This window comes from Eucalyptus grandis, chromosome 1 (genome assembly GCF_016545825.1).
Source record: "Eucalyptus grandis isolate ANBG69807.140 chromosome 1, ASM1654582v1, whole genome shotgun sequence".
NCBI lineage: Eukaryota > Viridiplantae > Streptophyta > Magnoliopsida > Myrtales > Myrtaceae > Eucalyptus > Eucalyptus grandis.
In genome coordinates this window covers 5,339,874-5,365,172 of record NC_052612.1, presented here as the reverse complement: position 1 = coordinate 5,365,172, position 25,299 = coordinate 5,339,874, and the positions used below count along the sequence as shown (strand labels likewise).

The following is a 25,299-nucleotide window of genomic DNA, read 5'->3' as shown; positions in this document are numbered from 1 at the left end:
CCGATCCAACGAGCTTGAGCTTGTCCGATCTTTGGCAAGCTTTAGGCTCGCTTGTGGCCGAGCGCTGACTATGTCGTGGCTAGCGGCTAGCCAAAGAAGAAGAAGAACAAAAAAATAATAATAATAAAATAAATAAAAGAGAAAAAGAAAAGAAAAGGAAAAATTATATTCTTAAAAAATAATTTTAATTTTAATTTTAATTTTTTTAAATAATTTAAAATTTGATTTTTTTAAATAATTATTTTTAAAATTATAAAAATTGTCCATTAAATTTGTGTTGTATAAAACTATTTTAGCAATACTATTTTTTTAAAATATATATAAAGAAATAAGCTTTCTTAAGTTTAGTTATATGGGTCAAGTATGGGTCGAGTATAGGTTGGGTTGGATATCGGTAAAAAATGTTGCATTACAATAAATGGGCCATAAACATGTTAAATGGGCCAATTTGGGTTGGACCATTTATAAACTGACCCAAACCCGACCCGACCCGATCCACCCGTTTGATGGGTCTACTTATAGGTTTTACTTTAGATGTAACTAGAGTTAGGAAACACTTGATTAGTTTAGCAATTTTAAACTCCATGCTTTTCAGATTCATAGTGCATTTCTTTGTAATTACCTCTCCCCATGGGTTAGATATTATAGTGTTTCTTGTTGATTTCTTTGCTAGTTTCTTCCTCTCTCATTAAACACAGATTGCAAGATTCATTAGCTTCGACATCATTTCATAAGAGCAACTATTATAGAGCAAATGTTTGGTAAAACAACTAGGGTTTATTAGGATTAGGTGCACGAAAAGTGAACTGCGTGAAACAGTGTTTATCTAATGCAAGGAAAATTGCCATTAAGGATGAGCAAATCATTATTAGTGAAATTGAAAATATTGCTTTGGATCTTAATATTGGTGTATATAAATGATATGAACACAATCGACAGCGAGTCTTCCTACTGGAAACCAGAAATATGCATATCAAACTGGTTTCGTCTGAGTGTCAGCAGAAAAGCAGTGACGTTTTTCCGCAATCAAAGTTCAACTTACCGAATAAAATCCCTATTAATCCTGATTAAGCTCAATTGTATATCTCTTTCTTTATTTGCCTTTGACAAGAAAGACTTCATTGTGGCAATCCATTTCTTTATGCATTTCTTGCAGGATGGAATGCGCATTTTTGGGTATCTTTCATTCCATTTACTGTAAGTAGTGATAAAAACTCTCCTTTGAGTCATTATGTCTTGCAATTCCAAGTGAATCTTGATGGGGAAAAAACAGATGAGCCTTTTTTTGTATCTAATTAGGCGTGCTCGCTAATTCTGCGCAGCTTATGGTCATTATCAGCATCAAATTGGAGAGAATGATAATGAAACTCGCAAAAGAAGTTGCCAAAAAGCATAAACACGACGAAGACAAGTCTAGCGAAAATAGTGCAAAGGACTTGGTTTTTAAATTTTCAGAAGACGATTTCTGGTTCGCTGGGCTAAAAATGGTCGGCAGGCTGCTTCACATCGTGCTGTTTGTGAACTCTTTGGAGCTTGCTTTCTTCTTCTTTATAATGGTGAGCGCAAATAACTCATATCGTCATCATCATTTATAATGTTAAGCAATGTCTCTTGCATATCGGGAAAATGCCAACACGCTATTGCATCTCTATGCAGTTCCAGTATGGTTTTCACTCCTGCATTGTGGGAAAGGTTGGTTTTGTTGTCCCCCGAATAGTAATGGGGTATGGCCTATTGCTCATGTCTATTATATCATTGCTTTATAGTCCGTGCGTTGAGGCCTAACCATCAATTTGGCTTCTGTGGTATTTATTGCGCTCTCAGAGTGATCGTCCAGATTGTGTGCAGCTCCAGAATATTACCACTGCACGCGATTATACAATCACAGGTTAGTTGAACTTACTACCTATTATGCACTCAAGATTTGGCAGTTTCCCTTTGCTCTCTTTGAGTTCAAATCACGGAATTGAAGATGCCCTATTCTTCATATTTGTCTCGATGAAATTAAGATGCATTTGGAGAAGAAGCAATCGGACAAGCAGAAGAAAATACGTAAGATTAGGAGGCATTTGGAGAAGTACGCATCGGATGAAGAGGAAGAAAAAGAGATCGTGACCTGGATTTCGGAGTTGATTGATAATAGAAAGGAGCCGAACTCACCGGAGAAGTCCCCAGATATTGAACTGGCCTCGACAGATTCGAGGGAAGGATCTGTCAAGAGTAAGGTCTCGGACTCGCAGAAGAAAGTGTCCCAAGGTTTCATCGCTTTGATGAAACAAATTGTTTCAAAATTTCGCAAAAATTAAGCCTGGTTTTTCTCTAAAAACTCAGAAGGTTCTGCCAGAAAGAGTTTGGGATTGAATCGTTTGGTCTTTGGGAAGTTCCGGAGTTGAGATAACGGAAGCCAGTGAAGTGACTATTGATAAGATTGATAATATTATTGGTAAACTATGGGAAGATTAGATTAGAGTATGATTTGATTCTACTATTGAAATATTAAATTAGAGTGGTAGATATGATTTGATTTCGGTCAATCTGTCAGATTAGATATTCGGAATATAGAATAGGAAATCTAATTATCTTCTTTCAGAATATAGAATAGGAAATCTAATTATCTTCTTAGTAGAATAACATAGTGTATTATGGCTTTCAGTGAAGAACATTCTTCTTCCGAGAAATTTATCTTTGAATCGTTGTTTTCTTGAATCCTCCTATTTTCTTCAACCACAATAGAAGACATTGAAGCACAACCAAGCCTGCACCAACAATCCAGATAATGAGTTCATGAATTGATTTATCCATGAGTGTATGTTTATCTTTTCAAATCGTTTCATCTTCTACAAAATCACAAGTCAACAAGGAACTCTCATATCGAATGATAAGTCAAGTATGTTCTGAGAGTACAGAAAGCTTGACATTGGAGGGAAAAAACACTTATTTTTTTTTTAATTAATTGGATTGCTCTATCAATTTCACAATTAAAACCAACCTATTTATCTTTTCAATTGAAATATATATGTATGGATAGATTGACACCACGGACCATTTAAGAGACTAAACGATGATCCGGTGTCTGTAATTGGCCAATCAAAAGTGTTAATACCTTCGTTCATGCTCATTTAACCATCAGCATAATGACAAAGAAACAATCATAGCTCTGAGGAAATAGTTTTGGGATTATCTCTTAAAAATGTAAATAAGATCAAATGACTGAATTGTGGAAGATTACATTAGATTTTACGTGGTTTTCTCCACTCCTGCAATTAAAATAAAAAGATTGTGAAAAGGGAAAAGGGAAACATTTCGTTTATTATAAAGATTTTCTACACTCTTTAGCTTTACTGCTTCGTCCAAGCAGAAAGGGAGAGTTTTGTTTAGAAAGAACAAAACTTGACTCGAGCGGCACATCGACTATTAAATTTCCTACTCAAGCTAAAATATAAATTAAGATATGTTAACACCTAAATTTTGACTAAATATCTAGGATTTAAGTGTATAGAAAATTAAGGACCAAATTTGGCCCTACCCAAGAATATTTCCATCACATCACATCATATAGGCATTAATATTATCTACATCAACTAAATTTTATTTTTTTATTACTGCATTTCGGATAAATATATTATAAAAAATTCAAAAAGAAAAGGGGGCCCACGGGGCTGGGCCTTTTCGCCGCTCCTTTTCCGCTTTGAAGCCACGGTAGGTCCCCGCTCGGGTGGTCTTGGTTTTTTCCGATTCGGGGTCGGCTTCCCGAGGATCCCGCCTCGTGGGCGAGCAAGGCGAACGGACGTAGCCCGATCTATTGAGCTCGTCCGCCGTCCGACGCCGCGAGCTGGGTAGGCATTCTCGGCCGACCGCCCTTTTTCTTCATGGCCATGCTCTGTTTTGGGCTCACCGGGCTGGGCAGCCGTTGTCCGGCTCGAGCTCGGGCTCGGTGGTCCCCCTTTTTCACTCCATGGTTTGCGAATATTAATTGTTTGCTGAAATGCTCGAGTTAGGCGTCCGTTTGTGTCCTTCACTTATGGCCGAAGCTTGCTGACTCTCATATTTATATTGGACGCAAACGAATCGTCTCCGTGTTGAAGTCAAGTTTTGCTGGTCTGTTGTTGTTGATTTTGGTCCGAATTCAATGCCGAGCAAGTCTAAAGCTTCCCTTTAGCCGACGCCCCTCCATGTGTTCGCTAAAATGCCCGAACCAAGCTTGTATGGATTTCCTGTGATTTTGGTTTGGTTCTGAGCGCTTGTTGATCATTTGACATGTTTGTGGACCTTCGTTCCCATCCGTGGGCCGGGGGTAGGAGGACAAAATAAAGAAAAAGACAAAAAGAGAGGGAGAGAGGGAGAAATGTTTAAAACAAAGGGGGCTCGCGTGAGACCCGGGTCAGTCAGGCAAGACCCAAATCGGCCCAGCGCACGGGTCTGGCCGACCCGGGTCAGTTTAGCATATTATTATTATTTTAGATATTTTTAATTAAAAAATCGAAAAAAATTCTCTTTTTCAAGTAAAGGCTTAAAATTGATTTTGAGCATTTTTCTCTTAAAAATGATTGAAAAATCCTTTGAAAATTTCTGAAATTAGGGAACGGCCTAAAATGTTTTTTTAGTATCTTTTTTAATACATGAAAAATCCAAAAAAAAATCTTAGAATTCAAACAAGATTAGATACCAAAAAAGCATTACTTGATTAACTAGTGTAATCAAGTTATCGATTCTAATTTCTTTAGTTGCACAAGACTAAAACATTTATGCCAATATTTTACTTGAGTTCCTAATCGATTTACCTCAAATCGATTAGTGATGCCTCATAAATGAAATTGACTTGCGGGTTAAAAACTCGAATAACAAGTGGTGAATTAGTGGGTTTGGGAGAGCTCATGCTAAACTTAACGCTTAGCTAACCATTAGCCTCTACACACACCCGCACGTAAGGGCTGCCTAAAGGGAGGTTGCGACAAGATACTCAAGTAATTTACGTATTCAACTTAGTCACAATAAAGTGGTACATGAACTTGAGCTTGAGTTTAGTTGAATTTGAACTTAATCATGTTTAGTAATGTTAACTCGAGCTCGAGCTTGAAACTGAACGAGTTAATCAAGAGTATCACAAAGCCGGGCTAGAGATACTCATGAATAATTTGAATCGGTTTCATCCTAAGGTAGCCTTGCTCTTACTTCTTATCCTTTATTTTTGTTGGCTAATAAACTTTTAAATTAAAAAAAAAAAAATCTAAAGGATATGATCGGAGAAAAGTCAAGGAAGACAACTTTTTCATTTGACTATAGTTCTCCTGTCAAAATAATTTGATGATACATGCTATTTTACCTGCAATTTATAGGACTTTCAGATCCGCAATCCTTCATACCAACATTCCATCTACAGTTGTCGCGACCAAAATTTTCAGGGTTTGGACCACCTAGGGTTTGACTAATGGATTGTTAAGCCTAGATTTAACTCGAGCTCTCCCAAGCCCATACCAATTCACGACTTAGGTTTGAATTGTTAACATGCAATTGAATTTTAACTAAAAGTCGTCACTAATCTATTTTTGATGGGTCGATTAAAAACTTTAGTAAAGCAACGGAAGATTTATTTTACTCCTACGAACCAGAGACTAAAGGTACGGAGACTTGGTTACGTTAGATTTCTCTAACGCCCTTTCAGTACCTTTCTTTTTATTTTTGAAAAATGTTTGGCAAGCAATTTGGATTGATTTTAAATTTATTTCCCTAACATGTGAGGTGTTCATGCAGGTGCGCAAACCATTAATTTAACATTCAAGAAAACAATTAAATAATGTAGAACTTATCTCAAAGCAACGAAATCATCTGCATTGTTAAATTAAAATTCACATCAACAACCCTAGATATGGTTTCTAATTAACAAGCAATTTATTTATTTTTGTTTTCACTTATTAAACGAGACTATAATCCATATACAATGCAATGCTTTTAATCTAATATGAAATGATATGACATGGCAACATGTCCTAAACATATGAATAAAAATTCTATGATCTATTAATGAACATGCAATTGTTAAATATGCAATCTAAATTAACCAAAGTGACTTAATTCTAATGACGTGCAATGTAATGCAATGACGTACAAAATTATTTCAACTAAAATGACATGCGACATATAATTTAATATGCAAACTATATGTCACGCAACATTCATCAAATGACCTAATCTAATGATGGACAATTTCTAATTAGAAATGAACCTAACAATAATCACTAAAATGACATGCATTTCATGAACCTAGATCTATATGACATGCAAATGACATTTTTTATTTTAAAAATGCAATCTATCCTAAAAATTGCAACTAATTTATCCTAAGACAAATTTTATGAAATTTGAAATGATCTAGCTAGATTAAGATTCTATCTAATTTAAACTAGGGATTAAGTCATATTAAATCCTAATTTAAACTAAGACATTATCTAAATTTAAAATGCAATTTATCTAAAAAGATGATCTAAATTTAAAATGAAACGTGCAATTCTAATCTAATATGCACAATGATCTTTTTTGTGTTTTTCTTTAAGAAATTCGAAATTAAAACTAACACATAATTAAACATGCAATTCAAATAAAAAACTAACAACCTAAATGAATGCACTTTCTTTTGGATATTTTTATTTAAAAATTCATAATAAGATTGCAATCCTAACATGCAAGATAACAAAAACAAACTTATTCTTATTCAGATTTTTCTTTTTTTGATTTTTTTATTTAAAAATTCGAAATCAGATTGCGATTTTAACCCTAAGACTAAGAATATTCTAAAACATACTTAACCCTAATTTGAATTTTTTATTTTATTTTTCTCTTATGAAAATAAAATTGATCCAGACACACGACATCAAATCAAACAAGATAATATTGATATCCAAAAATTGGCGAACCATATCTCGCGCATGAGATCGGATTGACCAATTTTAAAATTAAATCGCGAATCAAATCTCGGGCTTGAGATCGGATTGTTGATTTTTATAAGGGATTGCGAGTCGGATTTTGGGCGTGAAAATCGGATTATCAATCCCTCACTTGAGGGCACTTTCATGTTGGAACATCAATCATATATTTAGGAATAATCCTACTAAAGAAAAAAAAAGTAAATAAATGAAACCAACATAAAAAGATAAAATAAGTAAATAAAAAAGAAAAACTACCTAATTGATTTTCCTTTTTTCTTTTCGTTTTTCTGTTTTCCTTTTCCCTTCCCAAGCACGGATTGCTCGTGGCAAGTCACCTACAGCAACTGTCAGGCAGGGGTAGCTCCGGCGAAGGGAAGGCATCGTTGATCGCGGGTCAGACGGGACAGGGACGGCACGGGCGAAGCAACCGGCGCTCGGGCATCGACGAAGGGGGACGTCTCGGCGTTGTTGGCGTCGGGCAGACCACCGGATCTGCAGCAGCGACTGGTGGAGATGGCTCGCCGGAAGGCACCGGGGTCGTCGTGAGGAGACGAGCGCTGCGACTGGAGTGGGTTCGTCAGGGGGCGGTTCGGGCGGCAGCGAGCAGGTTGCTCGCGAAGGAGGCACGGCGAGGGGCACTGGCGCTCGGGCGTCTGGATCTGGAGTGACAGCAGCGCTGGTATGGCGGCAATGTGAGATCGGGGCGGCAATGGCGAACGGGAACAAGTGGAGCACGGCGGTGAGCAAATCTTGGCCTCTGGACAGCAGCTACAGCACGAGCTTGCGGGCGAGGGAGCGACGGTAGCAAGGCGGCAAGGGCGTCGTTGCTGCGGCAGTGGGCAATGGACGGCGGTCGCGGTGGGCTTCGGTTCCGGGCGGCGTCGGTGGGGCGAGGTGGCGGCGTCCGGAGGGCAGCGAGCGCGGGCAGCGGTCGAGCCCACCGGGGAAGAAGAACAGTTCTTCTTCCTTTTTTCTTTTTTTTTTTTAATTTCTTTCTCTCTCCTCCTGTCTCCTCTCACGTTACTTTCTCTCTCTGTCCCCTCTCACGTCACTTTCTCTTTTCTCCCCCTTTTTTTTTGACTTTTCCCTGCACTCTCTCTCTCTCTCTCTCTCTTTCCCTATGCTTCTCCGCACGCTTTTCCTCACTTTTCACTTTTTCTGTTCTCTTTTTTTTTTTTTTTTTTTTTTTCACCAAAGGAAACCACCCCCCCCCCCAAAAAAAAAAACCAAATGAGGCACCCCCCAAAAAAACCAAATGAGGCCTTAGGAACAAAAGGAAGAAGAGACTCCCCATCGGCCGGATATTCAATGTGTGTGGCCTCCTCCTCAAACCTTACGCAGTTAATTTATTTATAAGCCACGGTTAGGGTTTTAATTTTTTCAAATTCGTATTCACGAAAATTCCTTTTTTCAAATGCAATATTTGCTTTTGATATGATTTAGGATTGCAAGAGGATTATTCTAAAATTTGAAATCTCGCATAAATCAATTCATAAAATCTTTTCGAGGATACGAGCTTGGGCCAATTTACTCCATTCGTGGGCTTAGTCCAATTCACCAAATTAATATTCTGAACCATCAATCTGAACCTAATTGTCACCGGCCCAATGTAAATGCAAATTAAAATAAATGCATCTAAAATTAATTAACTAATATTTTTTTAAGGGTTAAAATTAATCCCTAATTTTTTTAATGCAATTAATAATTAAAAGGGTCACCAAAATTTAGGTGTCAACAACAGTCATTTTGGTAAATAAACAGTCTAATACAAAAATGATTGATTGTTACTAGCCTAATACGCATTGAGGAAAAGGAAAAAGAAATTTCTTGAACAATGTTTTCCTTAAAAAAAAAAAAAAAACTGTTTTTCTAATACAAGAAAAATTGCCATTAAGGATGGGCAAATCATTATTAGTGACACTGAAGATAGTGTTTTGTATCTTAATGTTACTGCATTAGAAAATCATATGAACGGATTTGACAGCGAGTCTCCCTTTTCGAAACCAGAAAGGAGACTAATGGGAGAAAATGAAGGTGAAATAGTCGCAACTCATACAAAGAAGATAATGAGATAATTAGACTTTTCGTTTATTTTACTTTTACAAGAATGATTACAAGGCTATAATATCTCAAACTCCCAATCAAGCTTCTATAATATATTGAATCAACATCGACACCATCATCAAACTTTGAAAGCTTAGTTCCATACTCCATTGGTGTATTGATCGATGTACAATTCTTCATGTTGAGTTTTTCAAGGATATTTTTTATATAATCTTTTTGGGAAATAAAAATCCTATTGGCACTTTGCTTCACTTCGATGCCAATGAAATAATTCATGAGACCATTATCGGTCATCTCTTCGCCCAGATGTTAGGCCATTATCCAAAACCTTCATAAAAACTCTTGTTTAAATTCATGAAAAACTCCGGGTCAGGTCACGTAATAGAAAGATGTGCCTAATGTCTAAATGCCGATAATGCAATAAAGAATGTGAATGCAAGATTATGCCTATATATATATATGGTCAAATTATATCATATCCACAAATTCAATTCCCAATTTTCTTACGAAATGCAATAATAGTTTACTAGCAAAAATTTAGCTGTCAACACATAATATAGCCAATTGATGTGATGAAAAGTTTTTGGATGATTTGGGTGTTTATGAGCCTATGGTTTCAAATGAGGCCCACATGATTCTATGGCTGAGATTGACTAGGCTCACGTGCACTCAATTTATACAAGTATCGCTCCAACGTGACTTACAAATTGTAGCAAAAATTGAAAGGAGAAAAAGCAATTCACGAGTCATGTGCAAGTTAAGAACATTTTATGGGGTCTTTGTAAGAAGACAACGTGAAAGAGGAACATTATCTACTGTTCGAGTTGAAAAAAAATGGATGAATATGAAAATCACACCTTTTATTTTACCCATTTACCAATTATACACATCTACATTAGAATATACTAAACACCTAGTTAAGTAAACCTTCGAAGGCCACTTTGTGCTTTCATGTCAATTTTCCTTGCGTTCCTTAAATAACGAAAATCCAAGCCCAAATCCTAAGTACTCACCCATCCAAAAATATTCAGACCTAAACCCCAAACCACCCAAATCCTTAGAAATATGCTAAAATGAGTGTGCAAGGAGGGACAATTTAGTCTTTCTAATGTAGGGTTTTGCTTAAAGGCATGTGAATGGTACCTGCCTAAATAGAGATCATAAGTAATCATTGGATAAATAGTAAGATATGTTTTTGGTTTTTTGCCTAGAAGAAAAGGACTCAGTCTATCAATGTAATGCCAGTTTACAAAATTGAACAAAAAAATGATACACTGATTTATAGGAGAAATGACGCAGCAAACTTTGATTAGCTACTTGAATAAGTGAGTAATGTTTAAATATTCAATAAAGATGTATCATATTGTTCACAACTTGGTTTAAAAAACTAGTTTTAAAGTTCTATTATTAATAAAAGGAAGAGACAATACCAACATTTAGTTCTGTAACTTTAATCAATGTTCAATATGGTCTTAAATTTAATTTTGGTCAAATTAATCCTTGTGTTCTATGATTCGAATCAATTTTTTTATATGGTTTTGCAAGCGAGGAATTAACCCTTATATAATATATCATGACTAATCTGATTAGACAATTCCGGCCCACTCTTTAGCAAATATATTATTTTTTGTTAGATAACATGGATTTTTTATTTTTTGGATCAATATACTACTATGAATGTGTGCAAACTACCCTATTTGTGTGTATTAATTATGTAGCATCGTATAAGAGTCCTATAAAAGGGTGAGCACAGTCCTTATATTATTCCCAGTGAGAGACACTCGGGTTTGGATATGATTCCGCTGTATCTTTACAGAAGTAACTATTAAGCAAATTTGTCAAGTGTTCAATGATTTTGTTAATTCTCAACTTGAATATTTATTTGGCATTTTGCAGAATTATTGAATTCTTTGACTAGGTTGATCTATCTTGAATTGATGTAAATTCATTGGATATATAAAGAGAGTAACTTCTATATAATTATAAATTTGAACCATTAATTAGTCAATTTTCTTAATACTTGACAGGGTGACGAGATGCAACTGGCGTAATTACCTCCTTCATATGGATGTAACCCATTAATATTTACAAATCTGGGTAACTGCTTTTCTCAATTTTAAGTTTTTAAAAAATGACTTTTCTAGATATGGAGGATAACCTACTTATCCGATACAAGCACACTCATTTTAGTTGCTAGATAATTTCATATTCATCAATAATATCAAGTGTCTTGTAAAATGCGGTATCACGAAACACTTCACTAAACTAATTGTGCATAGTAAAGTTTCATAGATGGATGTGCAAATAGACTTAAATAGTACCGATTTGATGATTAAACATTAACCCGACACAAAGCAATAAGCATCATCCATGCATGAAATACTTTTCTTCTGCATTTCGATGCATAAGATACCTTAATTGTCTTCGTTCATTTCTTTTATTTTCTTGGCTTTTGGAATGAGAACTTTTTGATAAACAAGCAAGGGATCATTTCATTAAGAAAATATATAGGATAATTACCCAAACAGTCCTAAACTTACTTATGGATGTCAATTAAGTCTTAAATACTTTAATTCTGCTAGTGTAGTTTTATGCCTTTACGGGAATTTCTGATGTCATCCTTTCAATAATTGCAGTTGGAAATTATAGAGGTGGAAACTCGATATTATTCGATTGCAGCCGCAAATTCTAATAAAACATACCTATGAGAATTCAAATGAGAGGCATAATAAACACGAGCATACACGAGAGAGAGAGAGAGAGAGAGAGAGAGAGAGAGAGAGAGAGAATGGCGGTTGCGGGAGTAGACGAGAATTCTTTAGAGTACACGCCGACGTGGGTGGTGGCTCTAGTGTGCTTCAGCATATTGTTCATTTCTATCGCTGTTGATAGATTCATTCGCTGCGCCGGCCAGGTGATTACTCTTGCTTCCTAAGGTCCGAGAGTACGGACCTCTCCTAAGTCTAACTCGCGCATGTCAATTGCGATGCCAGCAATTTTTTAACACAAGTTTCCTTGTCGAATGCAGCGTTTGAAGGATCGCGAATGGTGGCCGCTCGTCGGTGGCTCACGGAAGATGAAAGATGGTGAGGGATCTCTCTTTGTTTTTGTTTTTTTTTTTCCTTTATCTCACTATTTCAAAATACTAATGTGCACGCACATGAATGATCTCTTCTTTATTATTATTATTATTTTTATTTTTTATTTTGGGTTTTCCCGGTTACTTCAACAATGGCAGAGTTGATGCTACTGGGTCTCATATCGCTTCTCTTGACGGTGTTCCAAACTGGAATAGGGAAGATTTGCATATCGGAGCGACTTGACAACATCTTGCTTCCTTGCAAGAAGCCCAACTCTTCTTTCGTTGTCGCCAATTTCAACACTAGTTCCTTTGCTTCCGATGCAACACGAGGACGCCGCCTCCACTCCGTGGCTTCTCATACCACAGATTACTGCAGTAAAAAAGTAACTTTACCACAGCTGCTGCTTCTTCTTCTATAATTATAGAGATCTTACAAAAACAAATGCAAGTTTAAAAGATCGATAAACACAATTATATGATAAACTGCAAACAGATATTAAATAAGTTCAATAGTGTTTTGTGAATGATTAAGAATTGACTAATCATTTTTTACACTAACTATCTATACAACTCTATGTACATCTCGGGGAAAATTTGTCAAAAAAATTCTAAAACTATTGCACTTTTACTAATTTAGTCATAGCTATTTTAATTTTACCAATTGAGTCCATTAGCTGGAACTTGCTAGCGTAGACGCTGACCGTCCTATGTGGCACGACAGACACTTTTACTAATTCAGTCATAGATATTTTAATTTTAAATAATATTTTGAAATTTTTATGGCATTTTTTTTTCGATTGGAGTTAGGGCTGGCGAGGCTGCTGGCTACAGGGGAGGGCCGGCCGACCCTCACCGGCTCTAAAGGAGGGCCACGACCCCCTCACCATATTTGGCTAAGTGAGGGCTTAGTGGCCCTCGTCGGCCTCGAGTGAGTTGGTGGCCCTCGCTTAGAGCCAGCAAGGGTCAAGCAACAACCCTTGTTGTCTTAAGTCCAAACACTGAAAAAAAAAAAAAAAAAAAAAGTCAAAGAGGATAAAAAAAAAGAAGAAGAAAAAATCATAAAAATTTCAAAAAACATTATTAAAAAATTATTTTTAAAAATTCTACATTAGCACCGGTCATTTTTTTTTTTTTTTTTTGGGTAAGATCATTAGCACCGGTCGTTCGTATCAACAATTTCCAGTAAAAATTGGCTAGATGACTTAATTGGTAAAAAATGAAAGGTTTAAGACTCGATTAGTAAAATTGAAAAGTTTTATGTATGAATTGGCAAAAGTGCAATAGATTTAAAACTTTTAAAACAATTTTCTCCGTGTTCAGTGTTGAAGTGGTATGAAGCGAATATTTGGTGCAACTGTTTCTTTTCTTTTTCTATTTTACAGGGGAAGGTGGCATTGTTGTCTGTTGAAGCACTACATCAGCTGGACATTTTCATATTTGTGCTAGCTACCTTTCACGTGGTCCTCTGTGTGCTGAAAGTACTATCTATGGTGTGCTACGACATCCTTATCACTTCAACTATATTTTTCTGTGACTTTCTGTTACTACATTCCCTCCAATATTGCCCAAAAAAAAAAATGTGCTGAAGTTCTGAAAAAACACGAACATATTTATATGTGATTGCACGTGTACATTGTTTGATCTTTCAAAAATTTTCAAGTGCCTCGAGTACTTTTGTTAGTGAGTGTCCCAATTTTTACAAAAAGTCATGAGTGAAAAGTAAAACTAGTCCGAATTAGAAAAATCAGTAAAAAAAAATTGGGGCTATCTCTTATATCAATTTAGTGACGTTATTTTCATCTGCATGATGTTAGATAATCCAATGGAGGCGTTTGGAGATATATGATAGAGGGATCAGAAGTAAACAGCGAGGGCGAGAAGGTAATGTCGTCGACTTCATCCTCCTCAAGCAATGTGCTAAAAGGGAGGAGAAGATGAGCGATCTCGCTCTGCTCAAAATTCTCGTACAGTCTCCCAAAGAATTTCCTAATTTGATTGAGGTATTTCTATTCTATTTATATCTGCAGTATTCACAGAGATTATGGAAGGTTATAAAAGCCCACTTGGCTCGTTCAGGTATCTGGTAAGTCATTGAGTATCTTGAAGCACCCCACGACTGCAAAATGAGAGAGTTTGGAGGTTCTTGTGTATTCAAGCATATCCTTACAACCTTAACTAAATCGTGCAATCTTCAAATTGTTCCGCATTATAATTTCACTGGATCATACTAAACTTCAACGTTAGTTATATGGATTTTTATGATTTTCTCTTTTCGAATCTTTGTTCGCGGACGTAGTATGTTTAAACATATCAAGTTAAGGTGTAAGCAATAATGTAATTCTTTATGTGGAAATTCTAAGTTAAATAATCTTCGATCCTCATTATTTATTCACAACAAGAAGGATGAAAATATACCTTATCCATAACAATAACTGTGAAAAAAAAAAATGATTGTTGCAGAAATAGGAGAAATAAAGAAATTTGATATCTCTTCCTTAATCCACTTTAGTCTTAAAGTATTTTATCTGATGAAGGATAGAATACAATTTATTGTATTGGGTGGAGAAAAAACCAGACTCTTTTATATAGGTTATTAATAGGTGCATTCTATTAAATACATTCTATCTTTATAAAAGTTACATCTCATAGCCAATAAATTTTTAGCATTTAAATAATTATTAAATTATTAATAATATCACGTGGGTCACAATTATTCTTCCACATGATATTTGGAAATGTGGAATGAGCAATATATTTTCTACAATTGTTATGGAATGCGATATTTATGATTTACCTGGAAGGAAGAATTGTTTGACGAGAGGCCCAACATGGTCTTGCATTTTCCTCTTCAGCTCGTGTCGACTCTGCAGAAATCGTTTACTTCTTTGACCGAGCGTGAGTACATTGCTCTTCGTGCGAACTTCATCGAGGTACGTAGAGGACGTTCTTATGCTGAAATTTTATTTGGATCCTCGTAATATAATATGTCTTGAAATGGTTAATTTATTTGTCATTTCTGCCGTGTCCACAGGCACGTCATCCCAAGAATCCAGAAAAAGATTTTCAAAAGTACATAACGAGGACTTTGCAAAAGGATTTTGAGAAAATGATGGCTATAAGGTAACACAATACCCCTTCATACAAAGCTATTTGAGCAGGTTTGGGATGTGCTTGATAATATTTATATTTTTTGAAAATAATTTTCTTTTAGAAATAGTTTTTTTATTTATTTCTATTTCTTAAAATAATTTTTGAACAAAAGAACGTGTTTAGTAACTACACAAAATTTCTATTCTCGAAATAGAAAGAAATAGAAAAAAATAGAAATATGTTTGTTATGGTTCACGGATTTTTTGTAATGCAGAATTTATTTTAATTTTTTAAGATTTTTTTTCTTTTTTCTTTCTTGTCGCCACTGCGAGAGGTGAGGAACAAAAAGAAAATTTAAAAAAAAAGGAAAAAATAACTTATTTCTAGAAATTGTTTTCGAGAAGAAGAAGCTATTTTTTTTTTTTTTTTTTGGTACTTGTTACTTCTATCCCAAATCTATTTAGTGACCACTATTCTATTATGCGGAATAAAAAAATTAATTGACGTTATCAAACAAATTTATGTTTTTCTCTATTTCGGAGAGCAAAAGAATATAAACATTGCCTTGTGTGCCCTTGGTGTGCAATAAGAGGAAAAGAAAAGGATGAGCTAAGAGAAAGGAAGATTTTCCTTTTTCCTTTACAAGAAAGAACTATTTCATTCGACTTTGTCAAATTACTCATCCTAATCTAAAGAGGCTATTATATATGTTAATTATTTCGCCTCATTTTCGGTCAAAAATGTTATCATATCAACCAATTGTTCTCTGACAGTACTAAATCATGAAAAGCAATACAATACAACATTTTCACGAAAATAATACTTAAAATATCAAAGAATATTTAGTACTTCTTCGGGCATACTAATTTGAAGTTTTATCATTATTGCAGATGGTACTCGTGGTTATTCCCTGTGATTTATTTGCTTGTGAATGTAGCCGGTAAGCGCATATATGCATACTTATTTTGCTTTGTAACTATTTCAAGATTTGTTACTCTTAAATTATGTCTCAAGTTTGAGCTCATAAAGAAAACATGATCTAAATAGTATTTACAAATTCAAATTGGACTTGTAGTGTGATGTCCAAACAAGCAAGAAACTACCGAAATACTTTCCACATTGAAGTTGAATTCGTAGTTTGAGTTAGTTTTCTAGTTTGAGTGGGCAACTCACATAAGAACATATAAAAATGAAATTCTTATTACCCACCATAGCGAACAAGTTGAGTGTTAGGGTTCTTCTATCTATAAGTTTTGTGATGAGTTTTCCATGAGTAATCGTGAGATCACACTTATGGGTTTTACTTTAGATGTAACTAGAGTTAGGAAATGCTTGATTAGTTGAGCGATTATAAACTATACACTTTTCAGATTCATAGTGGATTTATTTGCAATCAACTCTCCCCACGGGTAAGATATTCTAGTGTTTCTTGTTTATTTCTTTGCTAATTTCTTCCTCTCTTATTAAACACGAACTGCAAGATCCATTAACTTCGACAATATTTCATAAGCGTGACCATTCAAACTTTTATGCACTCACTGCCTTGGAAAAAAAAAATGCACCATTCACCAATATGTCAACTTTCTCCAGCACTATAACATTTTGTCCCACTTTCTCTCGATTAAATGATATTATATGTTGATGCACTTTGTTCTTGCATGAAATCCACGATTCTTAGCCAAGAATATAACACTTTGGCTATCACACCCAATTTTCACTTATTGTGTAAAACCAAGCTTTTTACTCAATCTACATAGCCAAATCACTTCCTTAGTAGCATGAGTGATGGCCATATACTCTGCCTCAGTAGTAGATAAAGCAACTGCACTTTGCCTCTTGCCCTTTTAACTCACAGCTCCGCTGAATGAAAACCATGTATTCATTGGTTGCCCTCTTGTTATCAATGTTACATTCCCAATCAGCATCCACAAATCACTTTAGTTCTAACACTTGCTGTCTTTTTGAGCTTTTCATGCCTTCATAACATAGCTCAAAGTTATATGTATCACGAAGATAACAAAGCACCCACTTTACTGCAATCTAATGTTTTTCCCTCGGATTTAACATACATTTGCTCCATACTCCCACTACTAGAGCAATATTTGGATAGGTACATCCCCATGGCATATATCAAGCTCCCAATTATGCTTGCATATTGGACTATTGCCATCTCTTTGCCTTCATCTGCAGTCTTAGGACACTAGAGCATTGATAAATTGGAACTTGTGGACATGGGGGTCTTCATTGGTTTATAGTCTACCAGGTTGAACTTCTTTAACATACTTCTACCATATTTCTTTTCCCATTTTCACGTTTCCTTTTTATCTGCATGCTCAAGATAAAGTTTGTTGGGCCTAGATCTTTAATCTCAAATTATTTTGTTAACAGTCATTTCACAGTACCGATCATTCTCAAAATGTTCCCAACTAGTAGCATATCATCATTATACAAGGTTAATATAACAAAACCATCACCTAACCTTTTCACATAGACACAATGATTAGTATCACAACAAATAAAGCCAACTTTAGGACATACGAGTCAAGCTTCTGGTACCACATTATTGGAGATTGCTTCAAGCCAAATAATAACTTGTTCAGTTTGTAAAAAAAATCTTCTATTCCTATGACCAAAAACCTTGTTGGTTGTTTCATATAACTATGGAGGAAAACTGTCTTCACATCAAGCTACTCGACTTCTAGATTATATACAGCTACTACGGATGATACAAGTCTTATGAAATTCAATTTAACAATGGCAGAAAAAACCCCATCATAATCGACTCCCTTTGTTTGCGAGTATCCTTTCATAACTGAATGAGCCTTTTACTATTCTATCTCTCCAGTTTTATACGTCTTCTTTTTGAACACCCACTTGGAACCAATTGCCTTGCACTATGTAGGTAGTTTTACCAAACTCCACTATTATGTTTTTATCCAATAAGTCCATCTCATATTTCATGGCTTTTTTCCCACTTTTTAGCATCTTTGCGCTTCTTGCTTCCTTGGCAGTAGTTGGATCATTACTTGTAACAGTCTCAACACAAGTCTCATTATTGCTAAATAAAGTATACCTCTCAAGTGGTCTTTTTAGTTGTGTAGAGCTTCTTAAGATTGGTTCTAGTGGTGCTTCAGCTTCAAACTCAATTTTGTAATCTACTGTGTCATCTACCTTGTTAGGCTCATCAATTTCATAATTTGAATTTTTGTTTCAGCTTATGTGGCCTCTATTTCTTTCTTCAAAGCAATATCTAACTCCACTGTTTGTGGTTTTTTAGAAGCTTGATTCTCTGAACACTACATCCTTGCTATAAGTGTGATATATTTAAGTATTAGGAATCTACAACTTATACCCTTTAACACTACCCTTGTATTCGGTGAAGATGCATTTCTCCGACTTGCTCTCAAGCTTGTTCGTCTTTTGCTTTGAGATGTGTACATACGCTTCATAGCTACACACTCTAACATGGGATATGTCTAGCTACTTCCCAAATAGTGTCTCATATGTTGTTTGACTCTTCAAAGCTAATGTGGGAGACCTACTCTTCATATAGCACGTGGTAGCCACATCTTCTGCTCAAAATTCAACCACTACGCCTACATCACTTAACATACTCCTTGCTTTTTCATGGGAGACCAATTAAGCCTTTCTGCCACCCCATTCTACTGAGGTGAATAGGGCATTGTCTTTTGCCTTGCAATGTCATTGATCACACATAATTGATCAAAATTCACTAAACAAAATTCTCCTCTGTTGTTAGTTTGCAAAACTTTGATTTTCTTATCAAACTGATTTTCCACTATAGTTTTGAAATCATGAAACTCTTCAAACACATCATCTTTCCTCTATAGGATATATATCCACATATATCTAGAAAAATCATCAGTAAAAGAAACATAGTATATTGATTTTTCAATCAATGCTACAAGTATAGAACCAATGATGTCAGTATGGGTCAAATCCAAATCCCTTCTGCTCTCCCTCCTATGGATTTAAAAAATACTCGATTCTATTTCTATGTTTGACAATGTTAACAAAATTCGAAACCCACAGAACAATTTGAGATTCTATCCATCATCTTCTTTGCGGTAAGGGTCACCAGTCCTTTTTCATCAATATGGCCCAACCTCATATGCTATAGCATTGAAGGATCTTCTTCCATCTACTTTGAGATTTAACTCTCACAACTAATCATTGTGCTTCTTAGTAGCTTCCACAGTTTTCCATACCATTTGCTTCTAGTGATCACTATAGATCCATGAGTTAGCTTACATGAATATTTGTCACTGATAAAAGTATTGTTAGCATCTACCATAATTCCCACCAAAAGAAGATTTCTAGTATGACCAAGAACGTGCATCACATCTAGAAGATTTTTTATTGTCCCATATTCATCTTTAGCTTCACCAATCTGCGACCAACAATATCAAGCATCGTGTCATCTTCCATTTGCACCGTACCTCTCTTATGTTGCTCATTACAATAGAATTAATCTCTATGAGGTGTCATGTAAAAAAATGCTCCGGTATCGGTTATCCATGCACAACTGTTTCCTTGAAATGAGTTGCGAATGAGATACATGTCTCCATGCTGCTGTCATTATCCTTCTTTGTACTAGAGGATGGTGGCTTATCTTGCTTCTCTAAACCTACACTTTTGCTTATGCATTCCTTCTTTAAGTGTCTAGCCTTTTTGCACTTTCAACACTTTATTTCTGATCTATCTCAACTTTTAGATCTTCCTTTAGACTTAATCCTATTACCAAATCGAGGTTTGGATCGGTCACTATTCCTTCCTCTTATGAAAAAGCCTTCATTCATTGCACTATCGAAACCTACTCCCCTCACTTACTCATATGATAAAGCAACTATGACGCTCTCATAAGATAGTTCACTAACACTAGTGCCAATCGAAATAATTATATGTTCTCATGAATTCGAAAGTGAACACAGTAATGTACGTGCTTTATCTTCATCATCCAAATAGATGCGAGTTGCCTACAAATAGTATTAAATTTGGGTAAGTGTGCAGAAAAAAAAAATCACCTTCACCCACTTAAAGGTCGTGCACTTGGTTCTACAGAAATAGCCTATTCACAAGCTTCCTAGCTTCGTCTAGAGATCCTTTGCCGTCCTCTTAGAGGTCACACTCATGAGGACATTGTAGCAAGACATAGCCAGATTAGGTTTCTCACCTTCTGAACGCTGCTAATTCATTCCTATTAAGTGAACATAAACTCTTTCGACTTCTCCTTGGGATTCTCCTCGGGTTTATCATCTTTTATCACATGCCACAAATCTCTGTTCACGAGCAAGGCCTCTATCTTCAATTTTCATAACTTAAAACCCTTTCTTTTGAACTTCTCTACTTCAATTTGTGATTGACCAACTAACATCTTCCTAAGATTCAATTTTTCAGGTCTCTCTTCACCAAAAAACCTAACCTCAAACCTTACTTTAATACCAAATGTTAAGATTAAGTGCACAAACACAACGAAATAGAGAGTAAAGGCAAGAAAGAGAAATCGAGGCACAAGGTTTATTCTAATTCATTCTTAAACTAGACTACATTTGGTAGAGGATTTCACTACAATTAACACCTCTACCTCTCCATGTCAACTCTCAATTATAAGAAAAAGAGACTATATATAGGCGGCGCAAGAAAAACCCTAGGGGTCGAGAAAGCCCTAGGCCACTCAGTAGCTATTCATGGGATTAAGTCCAAACTAACAATTAAATAAGGGCCCAAATTACTATAAAAGGCCTTTGGCAATTTGAAGGCACTATCGCCTACAACAACCGCCAAGGCCCCCCATAGCGGTGACTTAGGTAAATAAACATTTTGGTACTAAAATGATTGATTCTTACGATGCCTAAAATTAGCCCAACGCGCTTTGTGATATATCATTAAGGAATTAAAGGAAAAATGAATTGCGTGAAACAGTGTTTTTCTAGTACAAGGAAATTTCCATTAAGGATTAGCAAATCATTATTAGTGGCTGAAAATATTGTTTTGGATCATAATGTTACTGTATTATAAATCAAATGAACACATTGGACAGCGAGTCTTCCTACTGGAAACCAGAAATGTGCATGTCAAACTGGTGTCTTCTGAGTGTTAGCAGAAAAGCAGTGACGTTTTTCCGTAATCAAAGTTCGACTTACCGAATAAAATCCCTATTATTCCCGATTAAGCTCGATTGTATATCTCTCTTTTTATTTGCCTCTGACAAGAAAGACTTCGTTGTAGCAATCCATTTCGTTGTGCATTTCTTGCAAGATGGAATGCGCACTTTTGGATATCTTTCATTCCATTTACTGTAAGTAGTGATAAAAACTCTCCTTTGCAATTCCAAGTGAATCTTGATGGAAAAAAAGAAGAAGATGAGCCTATTTTTGTATCTAATTAGGCGTGCTCGCTAATTCTGCGCAGCTTATGGTCATTATTGGCATCAAATTGGAGAGAATGATAATGCAACTCGCAAAAGAAGTTGCCAAAAAGCATAAACAAGACAAAGACGAGTGTAGCGAAAATAGTGAAGGGCACTTGGCCTTTAAATTTTCAGAAGACTATTTCTGGTTTGCTAAGGCAAAATTGATCGGCGACCTGCTTCACTTCCTGCTGTTTGTGAACTCTTTGGAGCTTGCTTTCTTCTTCTTTATAATGGCGAGCACAATAACTCATATCGTCATCATCATTTACAATGTTAAGCAATGTCTGTTGCATATCGGGAAAATGCCAACTAACGCACCATTGCATCTGTATGCAGTTCCAGTATGGTTTTCACTCGTGCATTATGGGAAAGGTTGGTTTTGTTGTCCCCCGAATAGTAATGGGGTATGGCTTATTGCTCATGTCAATTCTATCATTGCTCTATAATCTGTGTGTTGAGGCCTAACCATCAATTTGGCTTCTTCCGTGGTATTTTTTGGCCCTCAGAGTGATCATCCAGACTGTGTGCAGCACCAGAATATTACCACTCTACGCGATTATAAAATCACAGGTTAGTTGAAGTTACTACCTATTATGCACTCAAGATTTGGCAGTTTCTTTTTCTCTCTGAGTTCAAATCATGGAATTGAAGATGCCCTATTCTTTATATTTGTCTCGATGAAATTAAGATGCATTTGAATAAGAAGCAAGTGGACAAGCAGAACAAAATACGTAAGATTAAGAGCCATTTGGAGAAGTACGTATCGGATGAAGAGGAAGAAAAAGAGATCGTGACCTCGATTTTGGTGATGATTGATAATAGAAAGGAGCCGAACTCACCGGAGGAGTCCAACCGGACGGATTCAAGTGAAGGATCTGTCTGGAGTAAGGTTTTAGACTTGCAGAAGAAAGTATCTCAAGGTTTCATCGCTTTGATGAAACAAACTGCTTCAAAATTTTGCAAAAATTAAGCCTGGTTTTTCTCTAAAAACTAAGAAGGTTCCGCCAAAAAGAGTTTAGGATTGAATCGTTTGGTCTTGGGAAGTTCCGGAGTTGAGATAACGGAAGCCAGTGAAGTGACTACAATAGAAGACATTGAAGCACAACCGAGCCTGCACCAACAATCCAGATAATGAGTTCATGAAATGATTTATCCATGAGTGTATGTTTCTCTTTTCAAATCGTTTCATCTTCTACAAAATGACAAGTCAACAAGGAACTCTCATATCAAATGATAAGTCAGGTATGTTCCGAGAGTACAGAAAGATGACGTTGGAGGGAAAAAACACTTAATTTTTTTTTAAAATTGGATTGCTCAATCAATTTCACAATTAAAACCAACCTATCTTTCTTTTCAATTGAAATATATATGTATGGACAGATTGACACCACGGACCATTTAAGAGACTAAACGATGATCCGGTGCCTGAAATTGGCCAATCAAAACTATAAATACCTTCGTTCATGCTCATTAAACCATCAGTATAGTGACAAAGAAACAATCATAGCCCTGATGAAATAATTTTGGGATTATCTCTTAAAAATGTAAATAAGATTAAATGACTCGATTGCGGAAGATTACATTAGATCTTATGTGGTTTTCTCCACTCCTGCAATTAAAATAAAAAGATTGTGAAAAGGGAAAAGGGAAACATTTCATTTATAATAAAGATTTTCTACACACTTTCCTTTTCTTAACGTATACACTCTTTAGCTTTACTGCTTCGTCTAGGCAGAAAGGGAGAGTTTTGTTTAGAAAGAAAACAAGTTTTTTCTTCGAGTCTTGAGCACTGACGACAAAACTTGACTCGAGCGGCACATTGACTATTAAACTTCCTACTCAAGCTAGAATATAAATTGAGATATGTTAACATCTAAATTTTGACTAAATATTTAAGATTTAAGTGCATAGAAAATTAGGGACCAAATTTGGCCCTACCCAAGAATATTTCCATCACATCACATCACATAGGCATTAATATTATTTGCATCAACTAAATTTTATTTTTTTATATTACTGCATTTCGGATAAATATAATAAAAAAATTCAAAAAGAAAAGGGGGCCCAGGGGGCTGGGCCTTTTCGCCCAGCCCCTCTTCTCCTTCTCCCTCCACCCCCGAGGGCCCAGGCCCAGGTCGCCCCAGCTTCCCCCCGGCTCGGCCCGGCCCGGCTCGGCCTCTCTTCCCCTCCATCTTCCCTCCTTCCTCTTCCCTCCTCTGCACCTCACGCGTGCGAGGACGATCTAACAGAGCAAAGTAGAGTAGCCGGCGATGGAGGGGGCGGCTTAGCAGGCGTCATTAATGCCGCCAAATGGAGCAGCACAAGATGTGGCGAGAAACCCGGACGAAGGGGACGTCTGGGCGGACGCCTTCAGTGCCCGCCTTCAATGCCGAGATAGGACACCGGTTCAGCCGAGGGGGAGGCCGGTCGGCGCGCCGAGGACCGGCAGCCGGACCACCTCCGTCGATCGGCCTCCTTGGCCTATAAACGGGGCGTTGACTGCCACTTCCGAAGTAAAACCCACGATCCGCCGCCGCTCCTTGTCCGCTTTGAAGCCACGGTAGGTCCCCGCTCGGGCGGTCTTGGTTTTTTTCCGATTGGGGGTCGGCTTCCCGAGGATCCCGGCTCGTGGGCGAGCGAGGCGAACGGACGTAGCCCGATCTATTGAGCTCGTCCGCCGTCCGACGCCGCGAGCTGGGTAGGCACTCTCGGCCGACCGCCCGTTTTTCTTCACGGCCATGCTCTGTTTTGGGCTCAGACCGGACCGGGCAGCCGTTGTCCGGTTCGTGCGAGTTTCCTGCTTTATTTGTGTACGTTCTGTGGTCTCGGGGTTTGCGAATTTTTGCTGAAATGCTCGAGTTAGGCGTACGTTTGTGTCCTTCGCTTACGGCCGAAGCTTGCTGACTCTCATATTTGTATTGGACGAAAACGAATTGTCCCCGTGTTGAAGTCAAGTTTTGCTGGTCCGTTGTTGTTGATTTTGGTCCGAATTCAATGCCGAGCAAGTCTAAAGCTTCCCTTTAGCCGACGCCCCTCCATGTGTTCGCTAAAATGCCCGAACCAAGCTTGTATGGATTTCCTGTGATTTTGGTTTGGTTCTGAGCGCTTGTTGATCATTTGACATGTTTGTGGACCTTCGTTCCCATCCGTGGGCGGGGGGAGGACAAAATAAAGAAAATGACAAAAAGAGAGGGAGAGAAGGAGAAATGTTTAAAACAAAGGGGGCTCGCGTGAGACCTGGGTCAGTCGGACCAGACCCGAATCGAGCTGGCGTGCGGGTCTGGCCAACCTGGGTCAGTTTAGTATATTGTTATTTTTAGATATTTTTAATTAAAAATCGAAAAAAAAATCTCTTTATCAAGGAAAGGCCTAAAATGTTTTTTTAGTATCTTTTTTAACACATGAAAAATCCAAAAAAAATAAAATTTTAGAATTTAAACAAGATTAGACACCAAAAAGCATTACTTGATTAATTAGAATAATCAAGTTATCGATTCTAATTTCTTTAGTTGCACAAGAGTAAAACATTTCTGCCAATATTTTACTTGAGTTCCTAATCAATTTACCTCAAATCGATTAGTAACGCCTCATAAATGAAATTGACTTACAAGTTAAAAACTCAAATAATAAGTGGTGAAATAGTGGGTTTGGGAGAGCTCGTGCTAAACTTAACGCTTAGCTAACCATTAGCCTCTGCACACACTCGC

At 36.7% G+C, this 25,299-nt stretch overlaps 3 protein-coding genes across 3 annotated transcripts in view; all 3 read left to right on the top strand.

Moving 5' to 3' along the window:
• LOC104452362 (MLO-like protein 1) overlaps nt 1–7,591 on the top strand; it is a 31,748-nt gene extending 24,157 nt beyond the window's left edge. Inside the window, exons 7-12 of the mRNA XM_039316074.1 lie at nt 1,157–1,197; nt 1,323–1,556; nt 1,657–1,724; nt 1,825–1,888; nt 2,010–2,256; nt 7,275–7,591. Coding sequence (XP_039172008.1) covers nt 1,157–1,197; nt 1,323–1,556; nt 1,657–1,724; nt 1,825–1,888; nt 2,010–2,256; nt 7,275–7,591 — 971 coding nt within the window. The remainder of the gene's footprint in view (nt 1–1,156; nt 1,198–1,322; nt 1,557–1,656; nt 1,725–1,824; nt 1,889–2,009; nt 2,257–7,274) is intronic.
• A 4,184-nt stretch (nt 7,592–11,775) lies between these two features.
• On the top strand, nt 11,776–14,164 carry LOC120294945 (MLO-like protein 15). Its single transcript, XM_039316069.1, has 6 exons — nt 11,776–11,901; nt 12,016–12,073; nt 12,226–12,452; nt 13,452–13,559; nt 13,884–13,950; nt 14,097–14,164. Exons 1-6 carry the CDS (start codon nt 11,776–11,778, stop codon nt 14,162–14,164), a joined length of 654 nt encoding a protein of 217 aa, XP_039172003.1.
• Nucleotides 14,165–14,897: 733 nt separating this feature from the next.
• LOC104452373 (MLO-like protein 1) lies at nt 14,898–22,562 on the top strand. Its single transcript, XM_039316067.1, has 8 exons — nt 14,898–14,999; nt 15,101–15,189; nt 16,050–16,103; nt 21,439–21,478; nt 21,592–21,825; nt 21,929–21,996; nt 22,099–22,162; nt 22,281–22,562. The coding sequence occupies exons 1-8, from the start codon at nt 14,898–14,900 to the stop codon at nt 22,560–22,562; spliced, it is 933 nt and encodes a 310-aa protein (XP_039172001.1).
• The last annotated feature ends 2,737 nt before the right edge of the window (nt 22,563–25,299 follow it).